Raw genomic sequence first — 23,678 nt, 5'->3', positions numbered from 1 at the left:
TGTTTACAATTCTCTTTAATAGCAAATTTGGTACTTTTACTAGTTATTTTTTAAACATTGTTTTGGCCGGTGTTCACACCTGAAAGGGCTCTCCCCCACCCCAGGCAACTACAACTTCATCTCTCGCCACTAGGTGGTGGAACTAGCATTATACTTGCTGTATCCTATCCCAAATAAATCTGCCTCCCCATTGGAATTCCTGTAAAGTAAGGCTAGTACCAGTTACTTGGTGCATTTTGTACCCAAATAGATTTGCCTTCCTTTGTTGGTTTACTTACACACCAAGGCAATAAAATTATTGTTTCTGCAAATATCTGGTTACATTCCTACCTTTCTGCCTCTACCTCGTCCTTGCTTTCTCCTGCTTTCACTTACCTTACAGCTCCAAGGTTTCCACTTCTCACACTCACTGTTTTTCTTTGTACTAATCTCTGAGGGGGTCAAAAATTTCTGGCAGGCAATTAACTCGCTTCCCCACCAAAGTAAAGCCACAACCCCAGAAGCAACAACCAATAACCAAAGTGTGAGTACTCCATCACAAATCAACATCTACTTTATAAACACCATCCTCTCCTTAGTTACAGGGAACAATTCCACCCCACCATCTCTTCCACCTAATTAAGAAACTAACAACAACTCTTTTGGCCTCAAACCTGTCGCAACTAACATCATAAAAACGATGCTGAAAAAATTTAAACCTTTGTCCTTAGCACCTGACCAACTCCCTAGTGAGTACCTCAAACTTTCAGCTGATGCCATAGCTCTGTCTACTCCATTTTGGTAAACAGATCTATAGCAGAACAATACGTCCCAAAATTAAGGAAAATGTCCTGTATCAACCCTCTACATAAAGGAGGAGCATCAATAAAATTAAACAATTATAGACCCATAGCCATCCTTTCCCTCGTGTCAAAATTCTGGAAAAATGTATACACGCTCAATTACTACAATACCTGCATTCTCACAACCTTATCTCTCCCTCCCAACATGGTTTCAGACCAAAACACAGCACCACCACAGCCCTAATTAATTTCTCTAACACCATCAACCAACCCAGAAATTCAAACCAGCAAGTAGCATCAATCTTCTTAGACATGTCAAAAGCATTTGACACCGTCTCCCATCAGAAACTCCTTAGTACTCTTGCTCACTAAACCTGTCAAAAACGTTCCTCTCCTGGTTCCTGAGCTATCTTTCTGACAGTCAACAAGCAGTACAATGGAAATCTGAACTCTCACCACTTCTGCCTCTCTAATTTGGAGTCCCCCAAGGATCCATACTAGGGCCCCTTCTTTTCACCATCTTCTCTAATGATCTAGCCTCATTCACAAGAACGCTAAAGTAGTTCAGTATGCGGACGATTCAACTTTAATCTGCTCAGCAGATGCCTTACCAGACCTCCAAATAGTAGCCCAACAAGTTTTTAATGATATCACAACATATCTAAGTAAATCACAACTAATCCACAATCCCAAAAAGACACAGTTAATGCTAATTACCAGTAGCAAACAATCGCCTACCACCCCTCCTTTCACCATTCTCTCAGCAAAAAACACAGTCATCCAATCAGTTGAGTGTACAAAACTCCTCGGGGTGAGTATTGACAACAAACTCAGATCTAATTAACACATAGCTATCACAATTAAGACGGTTCATGTTAAACATGACTCACTGTACAGTAGCAGGCCATTCCTCACTGACAATACCAAATTAGCCATATGCAAAACCTTCCTCCTCTCCATGCTCCTTTATGCTTTCGCCCTCTTTACCAACTTAAAAAAAATCAGACTTAACTGAATTGGAAACTTGCTACAACAAAATAGCCCGCTTCTCAGCCAACCTTCCCCACCACTGTACTGCTCTACATAAATTAAATTGGCTTGAGCTAACTAAACTTCTCCATCTCTACCAGCTTCAATTCACACACAATATCATCTTCCATCCTGACAATTGCCCATCCCTCGAAGAACTTGTTGTTCCCTACTCATGTCCGCAAAGTCTAAGATCTGCAGACAGAAACTTGCTCACAGTAAACAAAACTAACAACACTCACAGTAAAGCCCTATTCTCAAATCAAACAGCCAAATTATGGAACTCTCTAACCTACACCCTCCAAAACACCACCTGAATTTCAAACAACTAATGTTTGAACATCTATCCAAAAACTGGCATTGCTCCTGTGCCAAACCTGACTGACAAGATATCTATAACTCTCTCACCAAACTGTCCATTCCTTACCTCATTTTCTCCCTCTCCTCGGTGTTACTACAGCACATAAAAAAAAGAATAAAAATCTCATTTGTTCATAACTATTATTTAATATGTACACAGTACTAATTTTATTATTTTCGCAGTGATCTTTACTGAAATGCTTGTGTGATTTTCTTTTTGAATTTGTATCTACTAGAAAACTGTATTGAATAGTTCTTTGCATAGACTAATTGGATTTTGTATCTTACTATATGTATACTATTGTACTATATAATTATTGTATTTTGCTTATATTTCTGTGGAGATTTTCTCCCCGGGCCTCCGCTCAAAATGGGCTTCTGGCCCAGTCAGACTTTTCCAGTAAACAAATGTAAATAAATAAATAAATAAATTTCAGAGGGGCTTAGCTTTGTTCCTTATTTTGTTTGTCTTAGCCCTAACACAAAATTCTCAGATACCAACTAAATCAAGCTTATATAAGGAAAACAAGACATTAATCTGGTCAGTTTTGTTTCTTATACTTTGTGCATTAATTAGTATGTAGGAGAATGTAGGTGGACTTGGGTTAGCTTTGATGTTACCTCAAAGAAGTAGCAGGAGTAAGACTGATGAACATTTATAAAGATGTTTAGGCAGGTGTAGGAGCAGATTATTAAATGATAAAATGTGTGTGTGTGTGTGTGTGTGTGTGTGTGTGTGTGTGTGTGTATCTATATATATATATATATATATATATATATATATATATGGATTCACTTTATAACCTCGAAATGCTGAAATATCGAATTTCAGTATCTCGAGACTATAAAACCGAATCCACAAAACACCGATAAACAAAAACCGCGAAACCACATAACCGAAAACACCGCACACACTACACTAAACATACAACAAAACACCCACATCACAACATAAACAAAAAAACAACACACATACACAACTCACACACACATAAGCAGGGGGGCAAGCCACCCTGCACTTCTATAGGGGCTGCAGCCCCGACACCCCCCTACATATATATACTAACTCCGAGATCGCACAAACACAACACAAAAGCTCACTCACACACGCACATTCTCCAATCCCTCACACACTCTAACTCCCACTCAAAACCCTTACGAAACACTCACTTACCTGACATAACACCTACATCCAAACACGGCACCGCGCACCAACAAAACCCAAACACGGACATTACATAGCGCAACTTCATAACCGCGAATTTGACATATTTTCGACATATGTCAAATTCGCGATTATGAACGTTCGCTATTTTGAACATTCGACTTTATAGCTTCGAGATACTGAAATTCGACATTTCAGTATTTCGATGTTATAAAGTGAACCCATATATATATATATATATATATATATATATATATATATATATATATAAGGTGTTAATAACTGAAGTAGTTGGAGTGATACGTGTGGGAGGATATGCAAAAGGACAGAAGGTGGAGAATATGTACGGGCTGGTTAACTCTGAATGAAAAGAACACAGCATAGCAGTATTAAGTAGAACTGGATTAAGTATGAGTGGAGAATACTTGACAGAGTGAGTAATATAGTATGTATAGTTTGGGCAGGATGTTAGCAAAGGATTAATAAAGAACTGGGGCAGATATAATTTGCATGAGAGTGGGAAGTGGATCAAAACATTGAGACAACAGATACTATGGTTCTAAAGGTAAATGATTGAACTGTAATACAGCATTTTAGGGGTATGAATCTGAGGAAACACAAAGCTATTTAATCTTTCCCACAGAAATAAGCAACTACAATACTAGAGGTGTACAGCTACAAAGAAAGAAATTTACCTACAGACTGGTTGTCTGAGTACCTAGACCAGGTTAAATAATAAAGTGTTAGGCCTGGACTATAGAAGGAAGAATACCTTGCAGTTTGAGGTCAGTCATTATTAAAACAACAGGCTGCAAAACTAAGTCTATAGTAACATGGTATTTGTAGGTAAAAAGGGGATGCAGAATGAAGCAGATTTGCTCTGATTGCAACTCCGGAGTTGTAGTCAGTGTAGCGCTTACAACAGACAGCCCTGGAGCCCTGTATTTTCAGTATCTGAAAGTGCAATATCTTCTTCATGAGTTCATAAGTAAAGAGCAGTGTTCAAGCTAAACACCCATTGAGGAACACTGATTCCAACAATTTCAGATCAGAAACTTTTTTCCCAACCCATAAATCCAAATTATTTTTAAATATATTCAGATTTGTGACTCTCTTAACCAAATTGGTAATTTATTCCATAATGCAGGTATCCATATTGATATAAATAAATGTTTCAATCTAGTTCTAACAGGATGCATACAGTTTTAACCTAATTTAGCTAAGAGGCAAAGTAAGTGTTGATATTTAATAAAACGCGAAGTAAAGAATTATGAAATTCTTTGAAAGCCAAAATTTATTTTCCTCTAATATAATGATATGAAAGTGTATATACCTCAGGAATTTACAATGATCTGAATTCATGTCTGAAAGAAATGTTATTTTTTGGGGGGAGAATTTGGATGGCACAGTGGTGCAGTGGTAGCATTGTCACCTCATAGCAAGAGGTTCTCCCGTTCGATTCTCGGCTGGGGTGCCTTCTGTGTGGAGTCTGCATGTCCTTCCTGCGTCTGTGTGGGTTTGCTCCGGTTTCCTCCCACATTACAAAAACATGCGTCTGGAGCATTTCTCCCCGGGCCTCCACTGAAAATTGGCTTTGTTCCAAGTCAGACTTTCCCAGTTAACAAAGTGTTAAATAAATTATCTGTATATTTTCTGAATGCGTAAATGCAAAAAGGTCTACTGTATTCAAGAAATGGTCAAACTTAAGTTATGTAGAAAGTCACTAGGCAGTCTCTGTCCCTGTTGATGAAGCTTTTAAATAATAATCATAAATGTATTAATACTTTATTTTTAATAATAAAAACATGTTTGCTAAAGGAGAAATTGTTAATTAAAATACCAAGGTCCTTGCAGGAATCAACTTCTAATGAACTTGTATACTTTAAGTACACAGGGTATTCAACTTTGGGCTTACCAAAATCACTTATCAGTACTAAAGCTAAGTCTGACTGAGTCTACCCAATCAGTTAATTCAAGAATTTAAGCATTAACAGTTTTAGCATCTGTTTCATTTGATATAATGAATCTAACTTCAAGGTTGTCTGCATGTTTACTACGTCAGTGATGTTAGATATGGTTGCACATATATTATTAAATAAAAAGGTTCCCAATAAAGAGCCCCATTGTATAACAACTCTGGTTGGTAAGTAATCTGAAAGATTGCCTTGAATATTAACTGACTGTAATTAATTTTAACCAATTCATAACCTAGTTTATTATGTAAAGATTAATACCAGCCTTATTTAATAGTTTTTGAATAATTAAAAAAATTAAAATTAAAAAAAAAAAAAAAAAACTTGTGCTGGCATCTAACTATGGTTGTTTTCTATTTGTTACTACTGTAAGACTAGTTTTATTTCTGTTGTTTCTGTGCTGGTATACTACTGTAATGTTTTTTATTATTGTACTATCTGGAGCTTTTCTCCTCGGGTCTCCACTGAAAATGGGACAAAATCTCAGTTGGACTAACCCGGTTAACAAATGTCAACAAATGTCAATAAATATAAATAAATAAATAAATAAATTAGTGGTGATAATGAACCACATTTTTTAGACATAATAAGGTAACATACCACAGGAGTTAATCCTTCATCCAGTGCTAAAGTAATCATCTCATAAAATTGTATGAAATTTGTCAAAGTGGATTTTACTTATTAAATTCTTTCTGAAACAAATAAAAAACATAAGTTGTTACTTATTTGATACTATCAATGAGACAATGTTCAAAACATTTGCTTAGGACTGACGCTAAACTTATTGGTGGATAGTTATGCACCTGCTTCCTGAGTTCTTCCTTATGAACTTGAGTTATTTGTGAAATTCTCCAATTAATAGGAATTGTTTCAGTATAAAATAACATATTAAAGATAGTTTTTAATATTGGCACAATAATATTCTTAATATTATACATCACAATTGCTGGAATGCGATCAGGATCCATTAATGTTATTTTTTTTAGATAAAATAATTGGGAATCTGGTCTATACTGTAATATAGTTACCATTAATAACCTCAGCATCATGATTGTTGCATAATCCACTGTTAGTAAAGTATTGATTACATTAATTTACAATTTACTTGAAATCATGTGTCAGTGATCCACTTATTTTCATCAAATTAATCAGATATTATTGTTTGGTATTTCTATTTACATATTTAAAAATGTTCTTATCGTGGGCTAATTTTATCTCATATTGGGGCATACTGTTGGTAAGGTGCCATTTAAAATCCTGAAAAATTCTATTTAATCTTTTTTTATTTATCCCAGTCAGATGCTTTCTATACGTTTGAAATAAATATTTTATTGTCCTCCTATTATACAATCTAGAAAGTCTGCAGTTTCACCAAATGGATAGATCATTCTCAGTTTTAACTTGTTTATTAGGCACAGTTTGTTCCATGCTAAATCTTAACTCATTTTCTACTAATGAGCTATTATACAGAGAATCATTACTTTTCACAACATCCGACCAAATTATATTGATTAAGGAACTAGTTAGGGCCGAATAATCAATTTTACAAAAATGATATTTCTTATATCTTTGTTTTAATAATAAGAGATTGTTTATCTCAAATTTGATTGTGTATGATCAGAAGATCCCAGGGGGGATTACTGATATGTTATGAATTATATTTGTGGAATTTGTAGCAACAACATCTAATATGTGGTTACCCCACATGTTTTAAAAGACAAGCTGATCTAAGCCATGACAGGAAATACCTACAATATACATTCCTGGCATCATATCTCTCAGCTGTCCGGAGTTTTGCAGAATGTCCAGATTTCTGCCTTATATTTTTGGTCTGGCCATCATAAAATGAGTGGTTTTCTGGCAAATCACTGAGGATTGAAGTCACTAAATAATGACATACATTTGAGTTTCTGATGCTATAACCTTAAGGAATGCATGATAATACACATTCTGTTATTTTAGCAACTTTCTAAGTTTATAAAAGCAATATTTAAAATTTGTCCTTATTTTTGTGCCTTTGTCCCCCTCATTAATTTAGAGTTTGTCCAGTGGCACACAACATCAGAGACAGGTTGAGAGGTATGCTTGTCAGTCAAATTATGCCAATCAATATCTGTCTGGCTAGTTATAATTATCCATTAGAAGGAGTCTGTTTAATAACATTATCTAGTCTGTGTAAATAGTTCCAGTGGGAACAGGTGTCAGAATTGGGACTCCTGTACTTAGAATAATGGTAACAGTCAACTTTTCACATGTCAACTGTATATCTACAATTACACGTTCAATTATTTTTAAATAAGCTTTAATACTAATACGTATCAATCGAATAACACCATCTCTCCCAGCTTGTACATGAAAACATTCATATCTGGAAAAACCTGGAAAGCAAAAATCCTCATATTCTAACATTCTGCAATGGCAATTAACTTGTAATTTCTTTGATGCAGTAAACCTTTTAACTCTTGATGTTTGCTTCTCAAACTTTGAGCATTAAACCAATAATACTTCACTGCTTTATCAAATCCTCTTGAGGTAGACTCAGGTATGTCCTGCTATCTAATTTTCCTAAAAAACAAAGAAAATGTTAGTTATTTTAGTTGCTAAAAATCTGATCCATCAGGGCTAAGAAGCGATTCATCCCTGGAAAAAGATGATAATCTAAAACATATTCCTCCAAATATATAAATAACCTATATGCAAAACACAATTGTCATAGCAATGTGTTATAAACATGGGCTTTCACACAAATATAATCATTCCTTTTAGGGCTAGGTAAGAGTTCACTTAAAGTATGTGCGTATGAATTTATTTCTGCCATTTCTATCACTGAGAGCAGATATTTTACATGTGATTTAAGGGAGTAGTATATAAGTCATTTGCTCCCACATGTAAAAGGATCTTGGATTTAATCTTAATTAGTCTATGGAACATTTCTTGAATAGCCACTAATCAAAGGTCTGAAAAAGCATTAACAGTTATTTTATTTTTATCAAACCTGCCTGATTACAGCAAGTTTAATGACTGAGTCTCCCAAGATTAGTATTTCTAGATCTTTCTGCCACACATAATTTCACATGCATTACCTGTAATATTGCCACAAAAATCATTGTGTATCTCATCAGGCTTGCCCTTTTTATTCTGATCTATATTCTCAACATCCAACTGTTCAATAACATCTAATGAGTTGAGTATACAGGCATTACGATTCTCACTTATACCTGTTTTGTCTATCTTTTCTAATGGTTCTATTAAAATCAAGTGTACGGTAGTTACAGTTCCTACCTATACTTACACTGTTCATCGCTGTAATGTTTACTCTCTTTGTTTTACTTGTCTTCTGTCCTTCAGTGTGATACAAAAAAGTTACACCCAAGATGCCAGGGCTATCGTGCTTTGAAAGGGTTCCGGGCATGTTCAGAAATATACAAAAATGCTCAGAATCGCTACAAATATTTTGGTTTTCAATGACAGTAGTAAACTCAATGGATGAAATCCTTTTGTATTTTATGAGGAATCAATGGTTAGACTGGTTAGATAGGAATTGTGGTTTACTCATTAAGCAGAAAATGATTAGACTTGGTGGATAAAGCTGTTTGTGCCAACCACCAAAGGGAACATTTCTGTATTTTAACATGTGTATTCTATTCCATGGTTCCATGATTCTGCTACATACTGTGCAGATTTCCCAGGAAAGAAGGGTAGAAAGAACAATCTTCACCCCCTTACAAAGCTATGAAGTGAAAAGCAGAGTAATAAGAATTCTGCTGGGCAGCTGAACAGTAAAATGTGTGAAGGCAAGGAGAGGTAAGATGCAAACTTTGACATAACAAGCAGATCTATTCTAAGACTAGATATACGAATGGTGCCTAAAACATTTCCTTTGCCATTTTCAGGAGGAAGGCAAAACATCACACATGAAGGGAATTTGCTTCTGCACAATCTTAACTAATCATTCTTATCCATTAATTGTTACAAAATTGTTGGTAAGAAAAAAAGTTCTCCCTATTTTGGCCTAAAATTGTGAAATTCAAAATTCTTAAAATCAGTTTTAATTACCTGTAACAAACTCAGTGCGAAAGGTTACTTGTACTGCTTTAGGTTGGAGAAGGCAACTGTTGTTTTATTATATTTTAAGCGCCTTTAAGGCACAATATAAAAAAGTTATCTCTGCTGTCTAGTGTTCCTCCTGCTCCACATCTTTCATGCTGCAAAATGTTGTGCTATTATATTTTAAGTGCCTTTTATGCATAATATAAAGTGTTATCCTTTGTGCCTAGTGCTCCCTCTGCCCTATATTTTTCATTTTGCAAAATTTTGTTCTGTTTCATTTTAATTGACTTTAAGACTTATATAAAGAGTTATCCTTGATGTCCAAAGTCCTCCATATGGTCCAGAATTTGCTTGTTAGTCTAGGGGAGTGTAGAATATGAGACACACACACACACACACACACACACACACACACACACACACACACACACACACACACACACACACATATGCTCGCCTTATACCACACATACCTCTACATAAAGTCATACATGCAGCCATACCCACACCAATACATGTCCTCTAAACACCAAGGCATGTACCTCTAACATGACTGGGTGAACATGAGCTTTTGGCTGCATTCATGAACACGGATGGCTCATGTAACTTAGAAAACTGAGTGACTCTCTGAATCACTCACCTTGGTATATGCCTTACTAGAGACAATTCTGTGCAAAAAGCATAACGCTGATTAGCATTGGCTGCTCCCCTGGAAAGCCTCATTAGCATATGCAGTAGGCTGCAGAGACAGCCCAATGGCAGAGCTGTCTCTGAATTGGAAATGGTTACTGCAAGGTGTAGACCACACTTACACATCATTTTAACTTTCACAATTTGGCACATTACATCTGAATTCCCACTTAAGCAAAAATCTCTGAATTTCTGACTGCTATACTGGTCCTGTTTTAGATATGACAACATCAGGCATCCCCCGTCTCAGGAATATAGACTTTAATGCATTAATACACTGGCATTGTTTTTGCCTTTGTAAGTATGACTATTTCACAGACTTTGGAATAATAACAATATTATAACAACATAAGATATAGCTTTGTTAAAAAGGAACAAATTGGATCCCGCATGACTCCAATGATCAAGATGTTCTTCATTACCAGGGTGACAATGGGGCAATTCAGGTGTTAACTCTTTTTCAGGATTGTTATGGTATGAACTGCACAGGTCAAAAGGCCATACTGGTGTTCTATTTAATTTGTCATTTCTGACAAGTGCATCACTTTTTTTTTTTTTATTAGCACTTTCCAACACGTTACTCATGTATTCTAAGAAGTTGTTTTTTTACTTGATTGGAAGCTATTGTCATTGTAACAGCTTTGAACATTAGATTTTAAACATTGTTTTTTTTCCTTAAATGTAAAATAAGACAATTTCTTTCTACATTAATGATTTTTGCTCAGGACAGTCACTTGTTGTAATGTCTTTTACTAACTCTATTTCTAAATTCTACTTTGTCTTTCAGCGTTTCCTGGTTAGGGGTCGCCACAGCGGAATTCCGGTCTGCTAATGATTGGCAGTGGATTTTTACGGTGCCGAGTTGCCAGCCTGACGCCCAACCTTAAAAGAAGGCACACCCATTTATGCTCACACTTACCTGCATGTCTTTAACATCACTTTTTTCCACAGGGAGGGCATGCAGATTCCACACAGAAGGCACTCCAGCTGAGAATCGAATGGGAGAACCTCTTGCTGTGAGGCGACAATGCTAACCGCTTCACTACTGCGGCCTGTTCTAAATCAGCCTCAGTAATTCTATGAAATACTTTTACTTTATTTTCTGCCACTAGTGGCTTTAGAATCACCTAAAGAATATCTATTTTGTCCTCTAACAACTCATTGTGCTTCTCTGGTAAGTATGCCATATTTCAAATATCTATTAGGCATAGTTCCTTTCTGGGTTTGTATGTCACTGTTAAAATGAGATTAGGATCCACCTTCAACAAAACCAAACTGCTGCAGATCTAGCTTGATGAGCTTTTAATGTCTATGTTAATCAATTCTTTTATAATATGTTCCATGGCCTTACAAATGAGACTCATCAGCCTGATGGGCCTTGTGAGGGACCCATGATGAGCCAGTAATCAAGGAGCCTGAATCCTCACCACTGACACTGGAGAGCGACATTCACTTGGAATACAAATGGATACACTCAGTATTTCCAGATGCAGACCTGTCTGCATCAAGCACAATTTCCCTTATGAGTACACAGGGAAAGCACTCAACCCAGGGTCTGGGTTTCTCTATCTGTCTCCCAGTAAGGCTGCAGAATTAAGTCCTCAGCCGAGTGCCCAAGCTAAGTCCTCCACCACTCTCTCTGAGAAACCAGTGCTTCATGTCCCTGCTCCAAGTAGCTGACATACACACACACACACACACACACACACACACACACACACACACACACACACACACACACACACACAAACACTTTCAAATTCGATTTGCAGCCACACACACACACACACACACACACACACACACACACACACACCCCTGGAAAAGGCTGGCACAGGTTTACTAGCTATGTCCCCTTCTGCCCAGACTATAAGGTGGTAATCACTGCCACCAGGTACTACAAAGCCAGCTACCTAAGGCACTTGCAAGGGTACCCAATTATGTTGTTGTTGTTGTGTCTTTTGGCTTTTCCTGGTTAGGGGTCGTCACAGCGGAACTCCAGTCTGCTAATGATTGGCAGTAGATTTTTATGTGCCGAGTTGTCGGCCCTGATGCACAACCTTCAACAAAGGTATGCCCATTCATGCATGTCTCCACACAGAAGATGCTCTAGCTGAGAATCGAACAGGACAACGGCTTACTGTGAGGTGACAATGCTATCGCAGCACCACCACCGCAGTTAGCTGTTGCTGAGATATTGTATGTTTAAAAAAATATTACAAATGTAATAGTTACTGTGTTTACTGTGACTTACTGAGCTCCATTGGAGTGAGTGAGTTAATATTATTTCCCTTGTTTAAACACGTTTTATACCAGAAAGTAGTCTATCTTTCATTTGGGTGTACCTTCTTTGAAGGTTGGCCGTCGGGCTGGCAACTTGGCACCGTAAAAATCCACTGCCAATCATTAGCGGACCGGAGTTCCACAGCCGACCCTAAACGGGAAAAGCAGAAAGTCTTTCATTAATAAATCATGGAATCACCAAATTCAGTCATTTGTGTCCTTCTTCAGATTGGTAATACAAACATCTACCACTTCCATGGGAGCATGGGTAAGAAATAAATGGTAACTAAATGATACAGTATTTCTAGGCTCACTGATTCGTGACTTTTTATTATTGCTATTTTATCTTTCTCCTATTCAAGAAAATTAAAGGCTTAAATAACTTCCAGATATCTTCCCTAGTGTCATGATAGAATATAACACATTTTATCCGTGTACACATCCTAATTAATTCTCTTTCAATGCAGAGTTTCAGTTTGTTTTTTGTCACACTGGATTCCATTTAAAGATTTTCTGGTAGCTGTGGGTGTACCAGTTTACTCTAAATTACACTATACTATATTTCCAAAGCCATAAAACTCAAAGGAAAATCTAGCTTTTAATTTTAATTCAGCAAATATTTTTTTTTCACTTCTGATACCATGTGGTGTTGAACAGTGAGAAAACTCAGTGTGCATATGGTCTTATCTACATACAGTCTCTTCTCAAACTGAACTCTCTAGAAATGAAGTGTACCACATGGCATGTGATCTGCAGCCAGCTCATTAGCATTTAAAGATATATTCTAAAGAGGATGACCATACAGTGAGAAGTGTCTGTATGACTACTGTAGGAATTACTACTGTAATGAGTGTCTCATGGAACTGTAGTGTCCCCTCTAGTTCCAAAGACTTCTAAAACAGCAATGGTGTTTGTGCATTCTGGCATTTTTGTAGACATCAGAAAGCCTAAACACATGAATCCTGGAGCCCTGAGAAACATCCTAGCTAACCAGACTTACTGGAGAATGACCTGCTGCAAGAATTCTAGTACATGTTCCACTTGGTCTCGCTGCAGAAAGACTTTCTGCAACACTGAATTCAGACTGTTTCTCTATCTTTTTAATCTAGAAGTCTAGAAAAACGACTTACTTAGGATAAGGGAGAAAATGAACCGTTGACTAGATCCATGGTATTGTTAACATATGGCTATAGATCATGCATCTGGATACTGACAATGCAAGGTAAGTAAGCATCAGAGCTAACCACTTTGTGAATACTCCATGAGCAGCAAGAAGGCTAAACAGCAAAGATAAGCTTATTTATACTATAAATTAATGGAATTCCTTTCAGACTTTTCTTAGCACAAGCAGTTAGATATCTTCTAAACCACTGTTCACAACTCATGCCACTTGAGGTAGTACAGACTATAAAATTCAAATTCTGAACTTCTGCAGTGTTGTGGATTTGCTCAGACTGGACAAATCTAGCAATGGTATTTATATTCCATCTGCTTGTTTTTGCTGAGTAATGGCAAACTAACAAAAGGGCCATTATTATTGGTGTATACATAAGGAGAACTTGGCACATTACATCTGAATTCACACTTAAGCAAAAATCTCTGAATTTCTGACTGCTATACTGGTCCTGTTTTAGATATGACAACATCAGGCATCCCCCGTCTCAGGAATATAGACTTTAATGCATTAATACACTGGCATTGTTTTTGCCTTTGTAAGTATGACTATTTCACAGACTTTGGAATAATAACAATATTATAACAACATAAGATATAGCTTTGTTAAAAAGGAACAAATTGGATCCCGCATGACTCCAATGATCAAGATGTTCTTCATTACCAGGGTGACAATGGGGCAATTCAGGTGTTAACTCTTTTTCAGGATTGTTATGGTATGAACTGCACAGGTCAAAAGGCCATACTGGTGTTCTATTTAATTTGTCATTTCTGACAAGTGCATCACTTTTTTTTTTTTTATTAGCACTTTCCAACACGTTACTCATGTATTCTAAGAAGTTGTTTTTTTACTTGATTGGAAGCTATTGTCATTGTAACAGCTTTGAACATTAGATTTTAAACATTGTTTTTTTTCCTTAAATGTAAAATAAGACAATTTCTTTCTACATTAATGATTTTTGCTCAGGACAGTCACTTGTTGTAATGTCTTTTACTAACTCTATTTCTAAATTCTACTTTGTCTTTCAGCGTTTCCTGGTTAGGGGTCGCCACAGCGGAATTCCGGTCTGCTAATGATTGGCAGTGGATTTTTACGGTGCCGAGTTGCCAGCCCGACGCCCAACCTTAAAAGAAGGCACACCCATTTATGCTCACACTTACCTGCATGTCTTTAACATCACTTTTTTCCACAGGGAGGGCATGCAGATTCCACACAGAAGGCACTCCAGCTGAGAATCGAACGGGAGAACCTCTTGCTGTGAGGCGACAATGCTAACCGCTTCACTACTGCGGCCTGTTCTAAATCAGCCTCAGTAATTCTCTGAAATTCTTTTACTTTATTTTCTGCCACTAGTGGCTTTAGAATCACCTAAAGAATATCTATTTTGTCCTCTAACAACTCATTGTGCTTCTCTGGTAAGTATGCCATATTTCAAATATCTATTAGGAATAGTTCCTTTCTGGGTTTGTATGTCACTGTTAAAATGAGATTAGGATCCACCTTCAACAAAACCAAACTGCTGCAGATCTAGCTTGATGAGCTTTTAATGTCTATGTTAATCAATTCTTTTATAATATGTTCCATGGCCTTACAAATGAGACTCATCAGCCTGATGGGCCTTGTGAGGGACCCATGATGAGCCAGTAATCAAGGAGCCTGAATCCTCACCACTGACACTGGAGAGCGACATTCACTTGGAATACAAATGGATACACTCAGTATTTCCAGATGCAGACCTGTCTGCATCAAGCACAATTTCCCTTATGAGTACACAGGGAAAGCACTCAACCCAGGGTCTGGGTTTCTCTATCTGTCTCCCAGTAAGACTGCAGAATTAAGTCCTCAGCCGAGTGCCCAAGCTAAGTCCTCCACCACTCTCTCTGAGAAACCAGTGCTTCATGTCCCTGCTCCAAGTAGCTGACATACACACACACACACACACACACACACACACACACACACACACACACACAAACACTTTCAAATTCGATTTGCAGCCACACACACACACACACACACACACACACACACACACACACACACACACACACACCTCTGGAAAAGGCTGGCACAGGTTTACTAGCTATGTCCCCTTCTGCCCAGACTATAAGGTGGTAATCACTGCCACCAGGTACTACAAAGCCAGCTACCTAAGGCACTTGCAAGGGTACCCAATTATGTTGTTGTTGTTGTTGTGTCTTTTGGCTTTTCCTGGTTAGGGGTCGTCACAGCGGAACTCCGGTCTGCTAATGATTGGCAGTAGATTTTTATGTGCCGAGTTGTCGGCCCTGATGCACAACCTTCAACAAAGGTATGCCCATTCATGCATGTCTCCACACAGAAGATGCTCTAGCTGAGAATCGAACAGGACAACGGCTTACTGTGAGGTGACAATGCTATCGCAGCACCACCACCTCAGTTAGCTGTTGCTGAGATATTGTATGTTTAAAAAAATATTACAAATGTAATAGTTACTGTGTTTACTGTGACTTACTGAGCTCCATTGGAGTGAGTGAGTTAATATTATTTCCCTTGTTTAAACACTTTTTATACCAGAAAGTAGTCTATCTTTCATTTGGGTGTACCTTCTTTGAAGGTTGGCCGTCGGGCTGGCAACTTGGCACCGTAAAAATCCACTGCCAATCATTAGCGGACCGGAGTTCCGCTGTGCCGACCCCTAAACGGGAAAAGCCGAAAGTCTTTCATTAATAAATCACGGAATCACCAAATTCAGTCATTTGTGTCCTTCTTCAGATTGGTAATACAAACATCTACCACTTCCATGGGAGCATGGGTAAGAAATAAATGGTAACTAAATGATACAGTATTTCTAGGCTCACTGATTCGTGACTTTTTATTACTGCTATTTTATCTTCCTCCTATTCAAGAAAATTAAAGGCTTAAATAACTTCCAGATATCTTCCCTAGTGTCATGATAGAATATAACACATTTTATCCGTGTACACATCCTAATTAATTCTCTTTCAATGCAGAGTTTCAGTTTGTTTTTTGTCACACTGGATTCCATTTAAAGATTTTCTGGTAGCTGTGGGTGTACCAGTTTACTCTAAATTACACTATACTATATTTCCAAAGCCATAAAACTCAAAGGAAAATCTAGCTTTTAATTTTAATTCAGCAAATATTTTTTTTTCACTTCTGATACCATGTGGTGTTGAACAGTGAGAAAACTCAGTGTGCATATGGTCTTATCTACATACAGTCTCTTCTCAAACTGAACTCTCTAGAAATGAAGTGTACCACATGGCATGTGATCTGCAGCCAGCTCATTAGCATTTAAAGATATATTCTAAAGAGGATGACCATACAGTGAGAAGTGTCTGTATGACTACTGTAGGAATTACTACTGTAATGAGTGTCTCATGGAACTGTAGTGTCCCCTCTAGTTCCAAAGACTTCTAAAACAGCAATGGTGTTTGTGCATTCTGGCATTTTGTAGACATCAGAAAGCCTAAACACATGAATCCTGGAGCCCTGAGAAACATCCTAGCTAACCAGACTTACTGGAGAATGACCTGCTGCAAGAATTCTAGTACATGTTCCACTTGGTCTCGCTGCAGAAAGACTTTCTGCAACACTGAATTCAGACTGTTTCTCTATCTTTTTAATCTAGAAGTCTAGAAAAACGACTTACTTAGGATAAGGGAGAAAATGAACCGTTGACTAGATCCATGGTATTGTTAACATATGGCTATAGATCATGCATCTGGATACTGACAATGCAAGGTAAGTAAGCATCAGAGCTAACCACTTTGTGAATACTCCATGAGCAGCAAGAAGGCTAAACAGCAAAGATAAGCTTATTTATACTATAAATTAATGGAATTCCTTTCAGACTTTTCTTAGCACAAGCAGTTAGATATCTTCTAAACCACTGTTCACAACTCATGCCACTTGAGGTAGTACAGACTATAAAATTCAAATTCTGAACTTCTGCAGTGTTGTGGATTTGCTCAGACTGGACAAATCTAGCAATGGTATTTATATTCCATCTGCTTGTTTTTGCTGAGTAATGGCAAACTAACAAAAGGGCCATTATTATTGGTGTATACATAAGGAGAACTGGTGCTATACCTCATGAGACCCTACCTGTGACATCACCTTCGGATGCATAAAACTGATGTAAGAAAGGAGTTAACAAACTTTGTAAAGCACCTCTTAGCTCTTTTAAGCTCTAGTCTCACACTACAGCTTAAGAGAGACCCTTTGCTGGCCACCACAGAGCAGTAGCAAGACTCTTGTCTCTCTCACACATGCACGCGCGCGCACACACACGCACACACGCACACACGCACACACACACACACACACACACACACACACACACACACACACACACACACACACACACACACACACACACACACACACACATACACACCAACCTCCTCCACACAAATACAATCAACTCCCCACATACAACAGAAAAAAAAACTGTGGCAGAGTGAAGTGTCTAACAGCTTTTAAAGATGTTTATTCATCAGAAGTAGTCTTAGTTTCTAGTCACTATCTATGTGGAAGCACTGTATTCCATACTTCTCAAAGCATTTAGAGCAGCTGAAGTTTTATGCACTGCAGACTTATGATCGTGTCTTTCTAATCATGCCTAGAGCTGTAACTAGCTTTTGTGGCACCCTGTGTATCCCCCTCAATGCTCAGCTGAGGATAAAAAAAGTTCCTCTCCTTAAACAGTGTGGAACAAAAAAAGTTCTTCTGTAGCTGCTTGCTACAAATTTCACAAGTGTCTTACTACAGTCTAAATACAACACTCGGAGCACTAAACCACTTCAGCTCTAACCCCAAATGCACTCTTGATGAATGCTGGGGCTGTACTACCACCAATCAGCAGTTTCCGATCGAGCTCCTGGACACTTTGTTATCAGGGTGACTGTCCCGTCTAACCATCCTAGCTATGCTTATGATCATAACTTGTTAACTGTTCTTGAAATTCACCTTTCAAGCTTTCTTTCACTGTAGTCTTGAGGTGAATTTCTTGACATAGATGTCTTGGACACATAACCTGAATATGATGAGAGAACTAATATTATACCATGATCCCCCCAAAACGTGCACGCTGATTGGCCAGCGTGCCCGTTGTAAATCGAGTTATACTAATGGAAAAAGGTCCGGTCGCCCGGACTTTTTTCCATTAGTATAACTCGTTTTTTTTAAACACTGTCTCGCTATGTTAAATGGGTTTAACATAGCGAGACAGCTTTAAAATAAGCAACGGAGATCTCCGTTGCTTATTTTAAAGCTGTCTCGCTATGTTAAACCCATTTAACATAGCGAGGCAGTGTTTAAAAAAAAAAGCAACGGAGAAAGCAAGATCTCCGTTGCTTTTTTTAGTGTCTCGCTATGTTAAATGAGTTTAACATAGCGAGACAGTTTTAAAATAAGCAACGGAGATGTCCGTTGCTTATTTTAAAACTGTCTCGCTATGTTAAACTCATTTAACATAGCGAGACACTAAAAAGCAACGGAGATCTTGCTTTCTCCGCTGTTTTGCTCACAGCTCTGATGTACTGCGCAGGCGCGCAGTACATCAGAACTGCCGCGGATGCCAGACATCTGCGGAAGGGCAGTAAACAGGCATTATACTATGCCATTATTTAAGAAAAGTAACAGTTTCTTTTCTTAAATAATGTCATGGTATAATAGCAATAACCCACTTCTGGGTGTGGGTAATGCTAAATTTACCCACGGTTGGCTTTGTTTGGTCCGGGCTTCGCCTCGGGACCAAACCACGCCAACCGTGGGTAAATTTAGCATTACCCACACCCAGGCGTGGGTTATTGCTATATTATACCATGACCCCCCCAAAACGTGCACGCTGATTGGCCAGCATGCACATTGTAAATCGAGTTATACTAATGGAAAAAGGTCTGGTCGCCGGACTTTTTTCCATTAGTATAACTCTACTTTTAAAACACTGTCTCGCTATGTTAAATGGGTTTAACATAGCGAGACAGTTTTAAAATAAGCAACGGACATCTAAACCCATTTAACGTAGCGAAAACAGTAAAAAAAAAGCAACGGAGATCTTGCTTTCTCCATTGCTTTTGCCCACAGCTTTGATGTACTGGGCAGGCACGCAGTACATCAGAACCGCTGCGGATGCCAGACATCTGCGGAAGGGCAGTAAACAGGCATTATACTATGCCATTATTTAAGAAAAGTAATAGTTTCTTTTCTTAAATAATGTCATGGTATAATAGCAATAACCCACTTTTGGGTGTGGATAATGCTGTATTTACCCACGGTTGGCTTTGTTTGGTCCCTCGGGCGACCAAACCACGCTAACCGTGGGTAAATCCAGCATTACCCACACTCAGGCGTGGGTTATTGCTATAATAATCCATTACATTTTTCACCACATTTGCTATTACTTACAGCTAAATTGTCATGCAATTAGCACTAATATGAGGATTACCTGCCTTCTGAGATACTTGGAAACTGAACCAATAAGGATGTGGGGACAACAGAAATGAAAGTGACACAGAACAATTACAAAATCAATTTCTGTTTAAAATGATTTGAAACACTCTATTTGTCCATTTAGCCACTGCAGTTTTAGAAAAAGAAATAGAAGTGCTATACTTAGAAACACAATAATCTTTTTCTTGAACAAAAAGATATACATCTTATAAGTGTGAAAATTCTTGCCAGAATGACACTTCTTAGCCATAATAGGAAAAAAGCATGTATAATAAAGTTAATGCAGGAAAGCTGCAAATCTAAGCCCAGACACCACAAATTGTGTTGAAGTGCTAGTATGTAACAACATATACCATATACACAGAACAATCTGCCTGACAGAGCACTCTCACAGTGGATTACATCATACATTACTACTTAAAATGAAAGTTAAACAAATAAATAATGGCTTTGGTAAAATGGGCTAAACTGAGATGAGAGAGATATCAGTTCTCTGAATCAGAATATACCACTGTTTCAGATGTAAGCACTTGCTAACAGACTGTTAACTGATTACATATTCGGGTGGGGGGGGTCAATTGCTTAGGTTTTGGATGAATGGGCTTTCAATGGCAAGAATACTCATAAGCAAGAAATACAATATCAGGCTTCCATAACGAAGAGAGTCAAGCATGTTTAGGAGGAGTAGGCCGAAAGAAGAAGAAGAAGGCTATAATGCTACTGGACAGCAAAGCTTGCTTCCTGAACTGTGTAGCAGCCAACATCATCTGAGAAAGAGAAAAGTCAGGACAGCATTCAGTAAATTGAAATAAACTTCCCCTAATAAAAATGTCATGGTAGCTGTTTAGGCATACTGTGCAATAGACACACACACACACACACACACACACACACACACACACACACACACACACACACACACACACACAAATGCACTATGGTTACTGATTTAATTAGACAGAACACTTCTCATAGGGTACCACTACACATAAGGTAGCAAAATTTATTAGACTCCTGGAACCACATGCACAGTTGGAGAGCAAAATTGCAAACTGGAATTCCAAAATAACCAAATAACCAAAATAATGCCAACAAAAACTTATGTAACACAGATTTTTTTTTAAAACAGTCTCAAAGGTATTAAAATAATTTTATTCTATACTGGTTAAGCGCTTTCATCTGTAAAACTATACTTCTTCAGAGTCTAGTATGTTAAATGAACCAATCAAATTTAAAAGTTTACATACTTCATCTGAACTCTCAAATTAAAAAAAATAATGCAAAAAAATACAACATTGAAACCAGTCATCAACATTAAAACATACATTTTTCTACCTCCAATGAATTAAAAACAAATTCAGCTATACAACAGACATCAAAGATTTTGCAATCTTTTCTTCACCTCACTAACTTCAGAGATATTATCATTAAGCCTTGGAGGGTTAGTTGTGTTAGCCCTCAGTTGTCAAATTAATTCTTTATGTTTCAAATTATTTTACCAGTCCCCCATAATCCTGGCCTCAACCTATTCCAAATTCAAAAAAGTGAAGCCGTAAATGTAGGGCACTGTAATGAGTGTCAAGCCACCATACTCTTCTTCATCTTGTTTGGATATGCAATAGATTATTTTGTTCAAATAATTTTCTGTCCTACCTAAAATGCTATGCATAAATCAGAAACAATACCAGATAGGCTATTCTATTAGTTTTATAACTGTGCCTCCCCCTTTTCTCCATTTGTTCAAATACAAAATATAATTCCTGCATCTTCCTGAATATCTCTATATTGCAACACTGATTGCATCTACCACACTTTTTTGTCATCAAAATCACACCTTGGTCAACAGTCTCTACACAGCTTTCTAAAATGTTTTTAATATTTGTTTTATTTTTATAAAATTTGGATGTTTACTGAAAGTAAATATTGGAACATCTAGGACATCTAGAATAACCCAATTGTTGCAGATTAACATTTTTAATGTTCACTGCATCTACAGAAAAATGTATTAAAGAATGATGTAGTAGTTAGCGCAAAATATGCAAACCAGATGTTCTGAGTACAGATGTTAAACTACACAGACAGTGGTTAGTTATCATTGCACATTACTACGCCTAATATAAATAATCGAGGAAAGAAACATAGAAAGAAAAAAACGAGGCCCAGAATCCACTCCCTGTAGTTTATTAAGCGCTTTTGTTCCAAAGTTAAGGACTTCATCAGAATAACAAAGGCAACACGCTACATGTCTTAAATACAATCCCACTTAATTGGGGACTAATTGTTGACTTAAAAATCATTTCTTAAAGCAATATTAGCCCTCATCTTAGGTTTATAGTACAATACTTTAAAAACACATAGGGATATAACCCCATTCCAAATGTTTGATATATTTAATACTATACAAAGACATTTAACCTTAAAATTAGTAAATAAAAACAAATATAAAACTAAAAAATATGCATATATTAAATATCATAACACTAAATTGTCATTAAGCCTAAGGATTGGGCTAATTGATAAGTTCTCATTTAGTCCGGGGTATGTCGTAGCATTAGTCCGGAGCTGTCATTTAAGTTCATTATATGAGATTCCACTACAAGTGATAATGCTTTAAAATAAAAATCACTAATATATCATTAACTTGTGCTAGCAAGTCAACAGTAATTCACTACAAGAAATCATAAGTTTATGTGCCAGATATCAGCAGTCCACATACAGAGAAAAGCAGATCCCTCTTTTTGCTACTACAAGTGAAACAATGAGCAGGGCATAATGAAAACATAATAAAAGGAGTTTTACAGCATTCTGAAAACAAGTAACATAATAAAGAAAACAATATATTCTGGGACCTGAAAATAGCAGCATAAGTTCTAAAACTACCAGCTAACACTGCAAAATCAGTGATAAATAAAAAAAGACAGTTATATATGAAAAATAAGTACATCTACAAAAGGCCTAAAGGCAGCTCTCATATTTGGTACTGTCAGAAGGATGATAAACCTAAGAGATGAGCAAAATCTAGAGGAACCCTTAAGATTAACTTTAATGGGTAGACTTCTGGTATTATAAACACAGCATTAAAAGCTAAGAACTTAACTATCCCAGATGGATTAACTGCTATACTAAAGAGGAATGTGAAGCGTCAGAAGTGACATAACAATGTCTTTATTTAATGATAAATCCTTCCTACCTTAACTGTTCTCCTGTGACATGAACCTCAGCCATACGCTGCAGGTCATTAACTCTTTTCTGGACAGCATTCTCAATTCCTTCCATGGCAGAGAAGTTGTGTCCTAAAAATAAAATTAAAAAAAAATTATACTGAGTTATCTGAAGTCACATACTGTTTCAACAGCAGAATTATGAGCAACATTTTGTTACATTTGATCTAACATAATGTCAAATATCAAAGCTCACTTAAAACTTAATATACTGTTGAATAGTTTCAGTACCTGATATTGAGAAGCAACTGCAAAAGACATTGCCGTATGCCGTAAAGCTTTACTATGTAGCATAAAACATGCTTTCGTCCTACTATGTCAACTGAAGGCCATGTTGCACAGAATGCAAGGAAAATTTGTGTGCACTCAAGTTAAAATGAAGGAAATACTGCTCATTTTATCTAAGATACATTGCTGGTGTCCCAATAAACCATTCTGGTAAACATTGCTCCCTTTGCTTGTCCTGTACCAAGCTTTCCATGTACAACAGAT

The 23,678-nt window shown here is 37.2% G+C and overlaps 1 protein-coding gene across 1 annotated transcript in view; it reads right to left on the bottom strand.

The window, feature by feature from the left end:
- Window positions 1-23,678, bottom strand: part of DEPTOR (DEP domain containing MTOR interacting protein) — a 1,242,917-nt gene that overhangs the window by 1,092,745 nt on the left and 126,494 nt on the right. Inside the window, exon 2 of the mRNA XM_044066914.1 lies at window positions 23,156-23,258. Within this exon, the coding sequence (XP_043922849.1) occupies window positions 23,156-23,241 (86 nt within the window). The 5' untranslated portion in view covers window positions 23,242-23,258. The remainder of the gene's footprint in view (window positions 1-23,155; window positions 23,259-23,678) is intronic.

The sequence above is a fragment of the Protopterus annectens genome, chromosome 3.part1 (genome assembly GCF_019279795.1).
Source record: "Protopterus annectens isolate FY-2018-M chromosome 3.part1, PAN1.0, whole genome shotgun sequence".
Lineage (NCBI taxonomy): Eukaryota > Metazoa > Chordata > Ceratodontiformes > Protopteridae > Protopterus > Protopterus annectens.
Note: the sequence above shows the minus strand (reverse complement) of the source record. Positions and strands in the feature narration are given on the sequence as shown.